General features: G+C 34.6%; 1 protein-coding gene across 3 annotated transcripts in view; it reads left to right on the plus strand.

Annotated features, from left to right (window-relative positions):
• LOC145666672 (BTB/POZ domain-containing protein 1-like) overlaps positions 1–14,726 on the plus strand; it is a 107,613-nt gene that overhangs the window by 68,297 nt on the left and 24,590 nt on the right. For all 3 annotated transcript variants that reach the window (XM_081734147.1, XM_081734146.1, XM_081734145.1), the window contains exon 2: positions 4,915–5,790. In XM_081734147.1, coding sequence (XP_081590273.1) covers positions 4,916–5,790 — 875 coding nt within the window. In that variant the 5' untranslated portion in view covers position 4,915. The remainder of the gene's footprint in view (positions 1–4,914; positions 5,791–14,726) is intronic.

Genomic DNA, 14,726 nt, shown 5'->3' on the forward strand with positions numbered 1-14,726 from the left:
TATAACCTAATCACAATTTAAAATTCAGCTTACATATTTTAGATGCATCGCTGATTTGCAGCTGATGATGTAAGGCTTCTGACTACAGTTGAGTCCCTAAAACTCGGCACTCGATAACCCGGCAGTACGGATAACTCTGTCTCGCGCGCACATTTGTTCAAGTATTTTTCTAAAGTCTGTCTTATCAGGTTAATTACTATATAGTGTGTATTCATTAATATTCATTTTTATGTATAGTAAAGGCTCTATGTCTTCATAAAGTACGTACTTTTCCTTTGTTTAAGGGTAATTGGCAGGGTTTGCCCAAGTGGGCCCAGCCCGAAAAAACCCGGTGTTTTTTTTCGGGTTGGACCCACCTGAAAAAACCCACTTTAAAACCCACCTGGGTTTTTGACCTATTTGTATAGTGTCTATTTGTGACCTATTTGTATCTTAGTATATTATTGATACAACTAAGGTGATCACATTGTAAGTGATTATCAGATTTTAGACTTTCCTTAGCCGAATTAGAGGGGTTTCACGTTAAGGTATACAACAACATTCAACATAAGACCTTTGTAAAGTTCTGAATGCACTAAATGAATAAATAATAATAATAATAATAATAAAAAACTTACCTTAGCTTGAGATAGTTATAGAACAAATTAATGTATGGATTATGCTTATAGCGTATTTGAAGTAAAATAAGCAATTTTGTACTTTAGAAAATATTTTCCGTGAATAGTATGCTCGTCGACTTGGCGACACCGAGGGATATTATCACTCATAAGTTTGACGGGTTTAAGGTCATACGTGCCGGTACTAATAGTACATATGTATACATTAGTAAAACTATTAGTATTATTTCTTACCTTTGATGTAAAACACAAGGTTCTTCAACTAAAATTTGGTTTTCCAACAATAACAGTTTAATTCAGTAATTTGTTGCTACTCTTCAAATAAGCATTCTGTAGAATCAACACCAGCAATAGCGTAAAAATTCTTGTCAAATTTAAGAAGCTTAATGCTCGGGGTTTCGAAGACTATGTAACGCTTACTATTTCAAGTGCTGAGTTCAAATTTCCGTACTAGTGGAAGTTTTGATGTACACGCCGTGAAAGAAGTGCTCGGGAAATTCCCGAATTAAACGCAGAAGGATCGGAAATGAATACTTCAACAATAAAACTATTTATTTTACGCTTAAGCCTGCCATACGTCAAGTAAAAAACGGGAAGGTCCCGCGTCCCTGTAAATTTAGTCGGGACAGGGAAATGTCCCGTATTTTAACTCTGTTCCATTTCTGCTATCAATATCAGATTATTCGAAAAGTGAAAAACAAAAAATTCTGACATTGGCTGGGAATCCTGTAGTGAATGAATAGTACGCTGTTGCATGTAACAGTTTCGAGGAAGTTATAACACCACCCTGTTCGACTTGATAGCGAGCGAAATTTGCAATGCTACTTCTTCCATTGCACTTGATGGAAACTCGGATCTACATTTACAAACACAGGGAAGATGACTAACCTTTTCTTCAGCAACACGTTAGATAAGTTAACAAGAATTATAATCTTTTTCAGAGGTTAGGGGCACAGAATTGTGCTTTGGTCCAGGTCTTAGAAAAATGTAAATCTGGTCCTGATAATTACACACGGCACAAGGAGAAAAATCAGCTTTTCATCAGATTAAACTGACGAACGTAATTTTGACAGATACAGCCATGTAAATAAATATTACTAAACGCGCGAAAAATATTGAAAGTAGATTGTGCCACTGATTTAAATAATTTGCATATTGTTTTCCTGTAAAGCATTTTTATAGCACATCTTAAAGTTTTTAGGCATCTTCAGTCAATACAATTAATTTCAGGGTACGAACAGAGAAAAGCAGCTGCTGCTTAGTGAGCTTTCGCCTATTATATTATTGAAAAAAAAAAAAAGTAAATGAAATGAAATCTTTTAGTTTTAGTCTCACGGTTATGCCTGCTATGCTCAAGGTGACGGTTATGATGAGAAATGAATTAAATGACGGAATGAAGAAAGTGGGAGGAAACGTGAGAATCTCGAGAAAACCTACGCACAAGGTGTCTGTCCACTACAAAACTCACTTGGCGCGAGCTGGGATCGAACTAAGAGACCCATGCACTAGAGGTGAACGCTCTACCACTGAGCTACCGCGGTCGATTATACTTTTGTTCGTAACCAGACTACAGTTCATTGCATTGTGTTGGGAAGTTGAGAAAAGGGGGGGGGGGGGATCTGAGGTGTCCCGTATTCTCATGCAGAAAATATGGCAGGTTTATTTACGCTGGAAAATGTTAATTTCATATAAGACATTTTAAAACATTTATTTATTTCATACAACATGAATTGTATCTTTGTTTTAAATTAATAGACTCCTTTTGGTATTCATATTTGGCGAACGTCAGTCAGGCTTCTGGATGACTTGATCTACATTTGTTCGTTTGTCTGCCGAGCTCCTTCATGGCTATGCGGTTAGTGTACGCGTCTTCGGCGTGGGACCCGGGTTTGCTTCCCGGAGGGAGCTCACGTGATTCGGATTCCACGTTAATCAGTAGGTCCCGTCTCATATAGCCTCGCTGCTGAAAGGGACGTTAAACACAAAATCAACTCAACTCATTTGTCTGCCTCTACCACACACACTACAGGGTACAACTTTCGGCCTTTTAAGTTAAAATTTTCAGAATACAAGCACGAGAGACTAAAGTTCCTATATATATTTTGGCGGCATACCAACGTAAAATGACGGCCATTTTTTCAAAACAGCGAGTATCCACGCTACGAAATGCAATTTTCAGTCTTTTAAGTTGAAATTTTGATGGTGGAAGCACGAGATATGCTAAATTTGCTGTATAGATTTTCTCGGCGATCAAATGTAAAATTTCAGAATGGCGGCCATTTTTTTCAAAACATCAGTAAGTAGAACATTGTTGCAAGTTGTGACAATGACAATCTTGAAATATAAATCACATTTTAACACTTTTACCCCAAAGACATTAAAATATTTCGAAAAAAAACGAAAAAACCCATATGGGCCCAGGTGGGTTGGGCTTTTTCAAAAAAGCCCGGGTTTTTTCAAACCCTGGTAATTGTGCAGTTTATTCTCTGTTGTATGCTCAAGCAACTAATACATACTTAAGTAGAGTACTGTATTTTCTGAGAAAACGCTCGTACTTATTCTTTTTTAACCCCATTCCCGATAACCTGGTATTTTCACAAACTCGGCCACTCTTTGATCCACAGTAGGCCGAGTTTTTGGCATTAGACTGTATTTTACGACTTAATTTATAATTAATAACCTCGAAGACAGGTCTGTTAATCCAAACGTATCACCAAACAATCACTTGAATATTGTCCTTCCTATTAGTGTCTTATAGCAAATTACTGTAGCACTTGCAGTCATCGCAGTACACTAATTAGCCCTTTTTTCCTCAACAGTACCATATAATAAGGAGAATGTGAGGCATATTATTATCAACTAAACATACAGCCATACTGACGCCAGTTTTGTTATTAAGTTAATAATAGAGATTACCTTATTATGCCTGTACATTTATCAAGCGAAACCTTTCAAGAGCTCTCCAGTTCCCTTCATCTGCCACGATGTATGGTAAAAAACTAACACCTAGACTCACATAGGTAATAATCAAAATTAAATGCACAGTCATTATAACTTCTTTGAACGGAAGCAAAATATAATCGCTATCTAAAATGTCCTCAAATAACTAATTGTCCCACATCTACGACACAAAATGTTAACATTATAAATTTTCAAAGAAAATGAATGTAACCAGGAATCGAAACATCTTATTTAAACCCAGGCGCCCCAATAATAGAAATCCAATTTGAAACATAGGCCTACATATTTTGATCTCAAATTATAGTTACTGGTATAAAAAGTGCAATTGGAACAGTAACGTTATACGATTTTGAAATTTCGCCTTTTGCTTCATATGTTGGGTTCATATGACCTTGAAAGTCAGGGAAATGCTTTAAAATGTGCCGAGAGTCAGAAAACTTCATTCATATCCATTCAAGAACCTACATACCAGAACTGTAGACAGGTACAACTGTAAATAGCAACCTCAGAGAAAGCTAGATGGTATTTTCAGTCCCGTAGCGACCTGGTTCTTGGAATTTTTACATACCTTCTTTCAAATTTGGTGTTAAAAATATATCTATTACAGTCTTTAAATAAAAATTATAACAAAAAAGAAAAGAAAAAAAGAACGATCAACATTCACTGACCAGCAAACTCTCATAGAATATAAGTCTAACTCCTTCACATTTTTGCCATGTTACTTCTATGAGAGCACTTTTGAACACTTGCTTTCTCGGAAAAGCAAGATGTGCTATTCTTTAGAGTGACTCAGATTTTTAATTGAAACTTGAATGATCTAGAGATATGTGTTTAATAGTAGTTTTGATTTTTAAGTCCCCTACAAGCTATTGTTCGTATAGTCTGGAGCATTTTATTTCATAGGCCAATTTTATATGTGTTCATTTCTGATTATTTTGTGGAAACCTCAAGGAGGATTTCAGTTTCTTCTCAGATATTAGGTGATGTATGGGTGTGTATATATTATTTTGTTCATGTTCATATGTTTTCAGGTACTTTTATGTCCCATCTTCCGTAGTCTTTCAGTTATTTTATTCTCTCTCAGGTGTATTTGATATCCTTTAATTCCCTTAATGGTTGTTTAAGTTTCTGTTTGTCGGATATAATTCTAACTAAACATAATATCTGTCTGATACGTAATGAATATTTTGTAAAAGACGGTGGGTGATTTCGCTTGGAGAATTTCATGTCTTGTTGTGGCTTCATAATATACCTGACTTTCTTGATTATAGTTCACTTTGTTTTTTGATAATTACATCCGGGAAATTGATGTTTTTCTATCTTTTTCTTATTTCAGCATGTCAACTGGTAATTCAGCAAACGATGCGTTTGACCCTATGACTACAAGATTCAGCGATCTTCGATTAAATGAGTTGGTCACCCACATGGGCATTGATGCTCCACAGAATATGCTACCCTCAAATGCTCCAAGCAATATCCAAAATCAAATTAATGTAGAAAGGGAGCATTTGTACGTACAGCCGGCAGAAAGAGAACACACTTTCGTACAGACTGGAGCAATTTCAAGAAGACAGCCGACCGCCTCGTCTGTTGCTGCATCTCAATCATCTTCACTATCGCATTCAAACCATAACTGGCAGGCGACGAAAACTACTGTCAAAGAACGTTTCGCATTTATGTTTAACAATGAAATCCTGAGCGACGTTCACTTTATTGTTGGGAAAGATTCTCAGCAGCAAAGGATCCCCGCTCATAAATTTGTTCTCTCTGTTGGTAGTGCAGTATTTGATGCGATGTTTAACGGTACATTAGCCACTCGAGCGGAAGAAATTGAATTACCAGATGTTGAGCCAGCTGCTTTTCTGGCGTTACTTCGTTTTCTCTATTCGGATGAAGTTCAAATTGGTCCTGAGACTGTCATGACAACTTTGTACACTGCTAAGAAATACGCGGTTCCTGCTTTGGAACAACATTGTGTGGATTTTTTGAAGTGCAATTTAGGGAGTGATAACGCTTTCATGTTATTGACACAGGCAAGACTATTTGATGAGCCTCAGTTAGCAGCCCTGTGTCTGGAAATGATCGACAAAAATACTGCGGAAGCACTAAGTGCTGATGGATTCACGGACATAGATCTTGATACATTATGTGCAGTGCTAAAAAGAGATACGTTAAGGATACGAGAAGCTAAGCTCTTCCAAGCTGTTGTTAGGTAAGATTTTTATTTTTTTTAACTAATTATCTAGTTTTATTTAAAATATCATTGTATTTTCTATTATATCAAATCAGAGCGTTTTAGGTTTTTAGTATTACTTCATGACACTATTTTCTGCATCACTGTTGTTATAAGGCTTGTGATTAATTTGAATCAAACTTTGAACACCAGTCATTCGTTTAAAATCCTAATAGATCATACAACTTCGCAGGAAATTTTAGTGGCTTGGCGTACAAACAATTGATATCAATTCACGTATATACTTATCATCTCAAATGTAGTTTTTACGATTTATTTGTAAATTCCAGTCACTTGTAAGAATTGACAGTTCGAACGTCAACTTGGAAAAGACAATTTTCGAGGACGACCATTTATCTTCCATGTCAAATTTAATAATAATTATACTTTAATATCAATAACATTGACAAATCTTTCCATTGAAGCCTCTAAAGAAAGTTATGCAGATTTTTTGACGAATTGGCACATTATTTACAGTAGGTTTCCAGATTGCCATGAACATAATCTGATGAAGAATGTTACGACAATTTTATTCGATAAAATGTGAGAAGCAAAAGAGTATAAACTTTCGAACTTTTAGCTAAATTAAATCAATTTCGTATCCAAATATTATGAAAGATTACTTGCTAACAAGGATGTGTAAATTGACAGCATCCTTGCTGACTGAGGAACTTAAGATACTCAGATGCGCAAATATGAGACATCTGTCAAAAATAATCTTTGGGCAATAGTTATGAAGGACAATGTAAAACATCTACCGAACTGTATTCACCTGATAAATATCTTGAGAGGTTGTTCCCGGTTTTCAATTCAGAAATGAAGCGCGTGAAAACGGACCATGGGAATCGTCTTAGGAATGAAACATTTATCTTGTTGATGAGAATTTGTATTGAAGGTCCTCCTCTAGAAATATTTTCGTCATCCAGTATCTGGAGGGTTATATATATATATATATATATATATATATATATATATATATATATATATATATATATATATATATATATATATATAACAAAACCGTGTAGGCCAGAAACAGCTCCATATGGTACAACCGAGAGTATAAGTTCAGCTGATTTATAAAGTGACGAGGTTTACTTTTTCCTTGGTTTATAATTTTCTTCCTTATTTATTTTCATCAAGTAATTTATATTTGTTCTGAGGACATGCCATAATGGCAGTCAATAGAGGTGAGTTATAGGGATGAAAATAGGACTTATATATTACAATATTTAGTGCCATAAAGAAACATGTATATTATCAATCTTGTACTGGTAATCTAATTTTTTTTCCTTTGTTTCTTCCTTTACAGAAATTAGTTGCTTGACACAGAAGTATGTTTTATATTTGAGTTTAATAGTTTTTTAGTGAACATTTAGGGAATGTAGTTTAGTGAATTTGTGTATGTAAGGAACATTTTTTTTTTCACTAACTAGCTGTTGATGTAGATGACTTCCCTCTGTTTGTTTTTATATATTGATGAATGAAATTAAATGCGAATTCCACTGGATTTACTGCTTATCTGTTGAGACTTCGAACGAGGATAAATGATAATTGAGTGTGTTACTTTTTATAGGATAGTTTAGAGTTAGCGTTGCGGAATCGGTTGTTTATTTTTAAAAGGTTAAGATACCGGTACTGGTCTGCTAGTTACGGATGACTATGAAAGAGTGACTTTAGAGCCCGAATGAATGAAACTTGGAAATTCTTAGGCCGTGTCCAAAAGATACAAGTGTGCATTCGAAGTACGCATATTTCCGGAACTGACGTCACCTAGTGTGCATCAAAAGGTCCAAGCTCGCAAGTCTGCGAGTGCATAGTACGTAGTGTGCGAGGATGTACACTAGGTTAGCGCACTTGCGTACTTAAGATGGGAGTTCTTCGTAATAGGAACAACAATAATGTCAAAGTGACTTAATAAAATTTTAAAAGACATATTTTTAATATTTTTCTTGAAGTGAATATATTTGTGGGCTGACCTGATAATAGTTTACTTGAGAAATATACAAATTAGTGATTTTACAAGTGGAATATAAAAATGTTACGCAAATAACAAACGTATTTACGTTGTGTTCTTTGAGTATGCAATGAAATTTAAAATTGTATAGGGAAAGCAACCAAATAGTTTCTTTAATAATGCTATAAAGGCATTTGTGTTTAAATATTACATGGTTTATGTAGCTTAATTGAAATAGTTATACTATCGGTAATGGAGCTATTTGCACGTAAATGTCAACTTTTAATGGCGAATGAATTAAAATGTTTAGCTCTATCATAGAATAATGAATACTTATATTATCCATTTCTCTATACCTACACCTACAGCTGCAGCAAATGCTAATTCGTAGGTAGATAGGCGTAATTTTCTAGTTTTGATTTTAAACAAATTCCTTTCAAAGCTACCGTATTTCCTTGCACTTAAGAGACTGTAATATACCAATTATCATACATTTTGCATTTTTGACAGCTGCCCAAAAGTGAAATACAGATTAAAAATGTATTTCTCCACATTTATCAAACATTTCACAAATTCCTCTTGGTAAGTCTTTACTTTGGCCACTTCATTTTATTTTCTTTTATTCAACGATTTGATCTTTCTGTTCCGGTTTTGAGAACTTGCCTGTTAGCTCATATGTATATAAATATAAGTTAGTAACTACGTTGGTTCCTTTCTATACCAAAGTTTAATATTTAATTCACATATTATTGCCGAGCGAGCGTAAATGAGTGAAGGCAAGTTTGAGGCTCACAGAGCACGTTCTTTTTCAGTCTGGGTTACGAATCGCTTCATTGAACGATTCACCGAATAAAATGGCCAAAGTAAAGACTTGCCTTCCTTTTAATTCATATAATCCCATTACAGTACCCATTATGAATTGATTATGAACAAATAATTCCTTCCGTATAGTTGAACAATGAGAGCCACTACGTTGCATACTGTATTTTTTCATAAAACCGTCTCTTAATTTTTATAAAATTCTTATTAGATCAATAATAGCTTTTTATGATTATATTTGGACGAGTGGATTTGTTTCGTTACTGAGTAACCATTTTCGTAGTGGGAAGCATGTAGGAGAGACAGCGATTATATTTCAAGAAAGATGTAGGGCGCCGAAAGCATAGTGAAGTACACGCAAATGTTGAAGTGTATACAATGTACAGAATTCAATTTAAGCGGGCTTATAAGATAGTAATCTTATTTATTATTATTATTATTATTATTTACATATTACTTTAATTAGGATTATCCACCTTGAGTACACGTGATCCTTATAAATTGGTATTTCATAGTGACATAATAGCTTTTTCCTGTAAATTTTGGTCCTCATGTTGTTCAGCTCCAGCACTTGTTTCCTTGTCATTCTTGTAAGTGTTAACTTTTGGTGTAGATTCAGAATATGGAGACACTATTTTGAAGATTTACGGGTAAAATGTATAGATTCACAAAGAGAGAGTAACATATAAGGAACTTCAACATTAGCACAATATGGTAGAAATAGTCTAATCAGTATGTCTGTAACTGAAGCAATACACTAGAACGACGACAATTATAGTGTCATTGTTGTACATAAAGGAATTATACTCAATATGAACTCTCCCAAAGTTGTTTTAAGCCACATTATTGTAAATAGCGCTCCCCTCGGTAACTTCGGTGTCCTAACGCTCTTGCAAATTGCCTACTTCCACCTCCAATAAAATTCCTAAGCTATTTCGCAACAGTGTCATCAGCGCCCTAACTACCAGTGCTACTTTTCTTCCGGGGGATTAATAAATATTCCCTCGCGCAAGCATGCCTAATAAAATAGAACATCGCCAATAGTTTACTGGTTTGTATGTTGATAAATATTTGCAGATACAGCACAGCTGAAGGACTTGGCATACATGAAAGAAACTCTTTAAGTCATTTTATGGGTACCCTATATTGTCAATCTGTACGATATATCTATCTTTAATATAACTGGAAAGTCATTCATCTAAAAAAAAAAAAAAAAGCATGTTAAATTTTTCTAGTACTCGAAATTCTCCTTTCTTTTGTTATCAATGTTCCATATTCCACCACGATGAGGCGCTGTAAGCAAGTGTGGATCAAAAGCTAATTTGACGAAGTGTACACTATCTAGTGTGCACTCCATTTGTAGACTTCGAGTGTGCATCCTCGAACTGTGCACTATGCACTTTTGGACACGGCCTTAGTTTCGATTGATTTAGTTAGTATTGATTTTCATTTTTACGTGTTAAGTCCTCAATACAAATAATAATCCACATACTGTGCTGTGGTGTTCAAAAACTATTTAAAATGACAAGGTTTGAGATTTATATTTTCAACGAACTTGGAAAGTTCGTTACTAAATTCTTTACTTTTACGTGTAGGAACAATCACAGTTATCTTTTCCGCTCCATTTCTCCATTCTTTTTAAGTACGTTCTGGCAGTGCTCTTGGAGCATTCTCAACTGGTTCTTAATTATGTTTTTGATACTTTACAAAAACTGTTCATTTTGCTGCTACATGACTATAGAAAACAGGAAAAAAAAAGTAGGTAAATGGAAAATTATGAACGGAATTGTGAAGCATTTGTTAATTTTTTTTGGCTCATTTTATAAGTTTATAATTACCCCTGTATCATGGAAAAGGCAATGCAAAATTTGGAAATTGCGATACAAATTGAAATTCGTGCCCTAGTTACATAGAAAGCAAACGTTAAAAACTCATTATAATTGTGTGAAATTTAATAGGAAGCAGTATTTTTAACCCTATCCCGTTTTATTTTGTTGAATAATGGCAGCAGTCTCCTTAGACTTTCACGTCTTTATGTATGCTTAGGAAACAATAACGTTCATTAGCGTGTACATGTTCTTTGTTCTGATCACATTTCTTGACTGAGTTACAGAAGTGTTGGATTGACTGATGACCCTTGTTACCATTTGCTTTTGTAAGCTTATTTAACATATGAACTTTTCTTTATATAATTTGCTACTAGAAGTGTATTTGATCCTAACCTTGAGAAATTTATTTGTTCTGCGTTAAAAGATGAATATCAGTACAGGACTGATGAGGTTTCTAGTAATAAACAATATAATGTTGGAGTATAGTCTGATACTACAACGGAGACGGATGGGTGGGAATTAAGAGGCTGAAGTAAGTGATCATTCAGGCAGTATCGTAAAAGGACATGTTTGGTCAACTGTACTACTTAACAAAGACCAAAACAGTGTTCGTAATGTTATGTACCTAATGGGAAAAGAAAGTGCATTTCATGCAGATAAAAAAATTTTCATCACAGCTTCTATTTCAGGGTACGATGCTTTAATTCTTTTACACTGCGGAAAGAGTCATTTTGCTATCCACCAGGGTGGAAAAAAATCATGATTTAAAAAAAAAATTGATGATTTTTTTATTTAAATCATTTTTTTTTTTATTTAAATTAAATCTTTTTCCTCACATAATACATGTCGCGAACTGAAGAAAAAGCATGAATTTTGAATTAATCCCCAATCGTTAACCTATATCAATCCCAAACAATGTTTCTCAACAATTTTAAATTATAGCTTTTTTTTTTTTTTTTTTTTTTTTTTTTTTGGTAAATTATAGACTTTTACTCGCTTTTTCACAAACCTTTGCACTCTTCAAAAACACACCGCGTAACTCAATTTGTATCACTCCGCGCACGAGTATTCAGCGATTGGTGCAGGAGAAAATGCTTCGTCTGTTTCCCGCAATATTTCCGCTTCTGTACGTGAATGTAATCCTTCACTGGTAACCTTCCTGCCTGCATGGCCATCATCAAATATAACGCGCGCTCTGCGTATTTGTGAGTGGGTGTAGCTGTTTTCCTGTTAAATTTAATTTTTTGTGTAAGATGTCAATCCACATATACAGATGTGCTTTTAATTGAAACTAAAATGTTCTTAGTGTGATTTAAAAATACAATAATTGCTATTTAGGTTGAACAAGTGGAATTTCTTGGGGATTATTTTCTTATGGAAGAATAATGGTCATTTGGCTCATTGCAAGTGTTGCTCACTTCTGATTATATTTCGTTTTTTTTTTTTGTGAAGAATCGTAGTCAGACTGTTTAGTCAGTTTCAAAGAACTGGGATGCAAATGTTCATTATGTTACCCAAAAGAAAAACTGAGCCCTTGTACTAAATTTCTATTTAATATATTAAATGCATTATACTTCAGATAATTGGAGAGACTTTCATTGGATATAAAAAGTTGTAGGCCTATTATTTTAAAGATAAGTAAGAAATAAAGATAAAAGCAATTTCACCGATTCGAAGTAGCGTAACGTCTGATTTTAATTCTGTATGTTATAATCAGGGGTAAAAGTGGATCTGAAAAGGTAGGGGTACGGTAGCAAGCGGCATGACGTCACGCCGTCCCCCCGCCTATCCTTGCCCATTTTAATTTCTTAGGAACTGGGGGACGTCGTACATATTTTTCCGAGGTCGGGGATGGCGTTCTCCCGCGTTCCCCCACTTTTACCCCTGGTTATAATTCGCAAATCGATTAAAAGAAACGATCGGGTTTAACTCTTAACATACCAAGCGGGGTCCTCTAGGAACCCCAGAGGGCGATATTTGGTGATACTAGAGATGCAAGGGCTCGGAAAAAAAACCGGCTTTTTTGGAAAAAAACTCGGTTTTTTCTGCTTTGCTTTTTTGCTTCGGAAATTTTGGGCTTTTTTCAAAATACTGCTTTAAATTGATAAAACAGACTTTGTATCGCTTCTCTATAACACAAAAAATCATTTAATTAGTGGTTGATGCTGATAATAATATAAAACATCGAAAATAAACTATGAATTTCGAAAAAATATTTCAAACAATTTTTCTTCAACATATTTACATTATGAATTCCACAGGATTAACCAATGTATATAATAAGAATTTTTTAACCTCCTATATACAAAAGTAAGCAGAGTTGGCAAGAACCGTGGTTGTTTTTGAAAATGCCAAAAACCCGTTTTTTGGGGGATGTTTAAACCAGGCTTTTTGGTTTAAACCAGGCTTTTTTGACTTAGATTTTTTGCTTTATGTATTTATATTACATATTCACAGAAATAGCCTAAGTTTGTTTCGCCTTGATGTTATTATGCAACAGCGGGGTTATGCCGGAAGAATTCCCATAAGCTTAAGTCAGTAAATTTCTTAAGTTGAGAATCTCCCGCCCTAGCCATTGGGAAAATCCCGTCATTACTTGAAATGTAAGACAATAACGGGAAAATCCTGTTATTGCTTTGCATGTAAAATTTAAAGGTCAACGTACCATAATCAGTACGCTAAAACTGAGGTATTAAATTACGAATTTAGTACCGGTACGTAGATATCATTGAAAGTCCAATCCAAGCTAATGTTGGAAGCTACGTAGGCAATCGATAAATTTGCCAATTTCTATCAATATATTTAAGCAATATTGGCTTCTTTATAAAACAACACGCATTTAGGCATGTAGAAATATACAATTTGGTTTGTTTCGTATATTTAGGCTTAACATCCTTACGAAACCGAGGTTATCAAGGAGAAGACTTTCGCTTAAACTGACATCTGAACCGCTACTTGGGTTACGCATGAAAGAAGGATTGTGGTTCGACCGAGAATTGAACATGGGACACCTTGATTAAAAGGTGAAAGGGAAATAAAACTATTGCAGGTAGTTTGATATCTGGAAACGTTACCATGAAGTTCACACGATTCGCATTTTTCATTCTTTTTATTTTTGTGGTTTAAACCAGTTATTAAAAAAAAAAAAAGTTGGTTAAATCAGCCAACCCTAAAAGTAAACACTTCTTTTTAAAGAATACACAAATAACTAGCAAAATAGTATGTAGTATTTTTACTTCAAAATATTCCATACCCTCTTTTTGAAACAAAATAAAATAAAACATAAGAGAAATACTTAGATTTATATGATACACTTAAAGGCTGCACATCTAGAGCTTTTGGTTCTGTATATTCTTGAAATTCTACAGTTAAGTTTTATAGAACCACCATCACAGTTTACCCAATCCTCAAGTTTTCTGAATTTTTAACAAGAGGGATTCAACATATCATTACGGAACTCCCCCCCCCCCCCCAAAAAAAAAGACTACGGAATATATTTAAGTTAAGCTAAATACAACTGCACAACAAACATGACTGAGTGATTAGCTTTTGCGCTTCTATCGGGACGTCCGGGATTCAACCAGCATTCGACCATTCTGACAAAGCTTTTCTTCATTCCATCTGTGAATGTAGAAATAGTGCGTGTACTGGGAGTTGGGCGACTTCCTTTTTTATTGTTTTTAAATCGTTATTATTACTAATTACCAGCAGTGACGGTTTTGCGAAGGTTAGAGGGGCGGTCTTTCGGACTGAAGCCCGTTCCCCAAAGTTACGGAATGTCTGCAACAAACGAAATATCTATTATTTATGCCTTTACTGATAAACTTTAAGCTCCCGTCAAATAAAAATTACGAATGTTTAAAAAAACTAAACATTAGTAAGAAACCCTTCCCAAAATACTTTTCTAAATCCGCCACTGATTCTCAGTATAAAATGATTTTTAAAGTTGTATCCGGAAGATTATTGCTAAACATATAAACGAAACGAAATATTAGTTATGCCTGTACTCATAAACTTCAAGCACTTCCCAAATAAAATTAGGACTTTTTAGGAAACGAAACAATCAGAAAAAACCCTCCTAAAGTACTTTTCTAAATCCGCTACTGATTATTTGTATAAATTGGTATTCAAGGTTGTGTCCGGAAAATTATTGCTAAATCACTTCACAGCTACAGTATAACAGAAATGTGGAAGTACGGTTTGACGGATATATTGAAAAACGTACGCTTTGACGAATAAATAGAAAAACGGGCAAGTTTAACTTTTGCGCTAGAAGCTAGAGTACTAAAAGCTCTTAGAAATGAAACACG

This window comes from Thermobia domestica, chromosome 12 (assembly GCF_964235325.1).
Source record: "Thermobia domestica chromosome 12, izTheDome1.hap1.1, whole genome shotgun sequence".
Taxonomy (NCBI): domain Eukaryota; kingdom Metazoa; phylum Arthropoda; class Insecta; order Zygentoma; family Lepismatidae; genus Thermobia; species Thermobia domestica.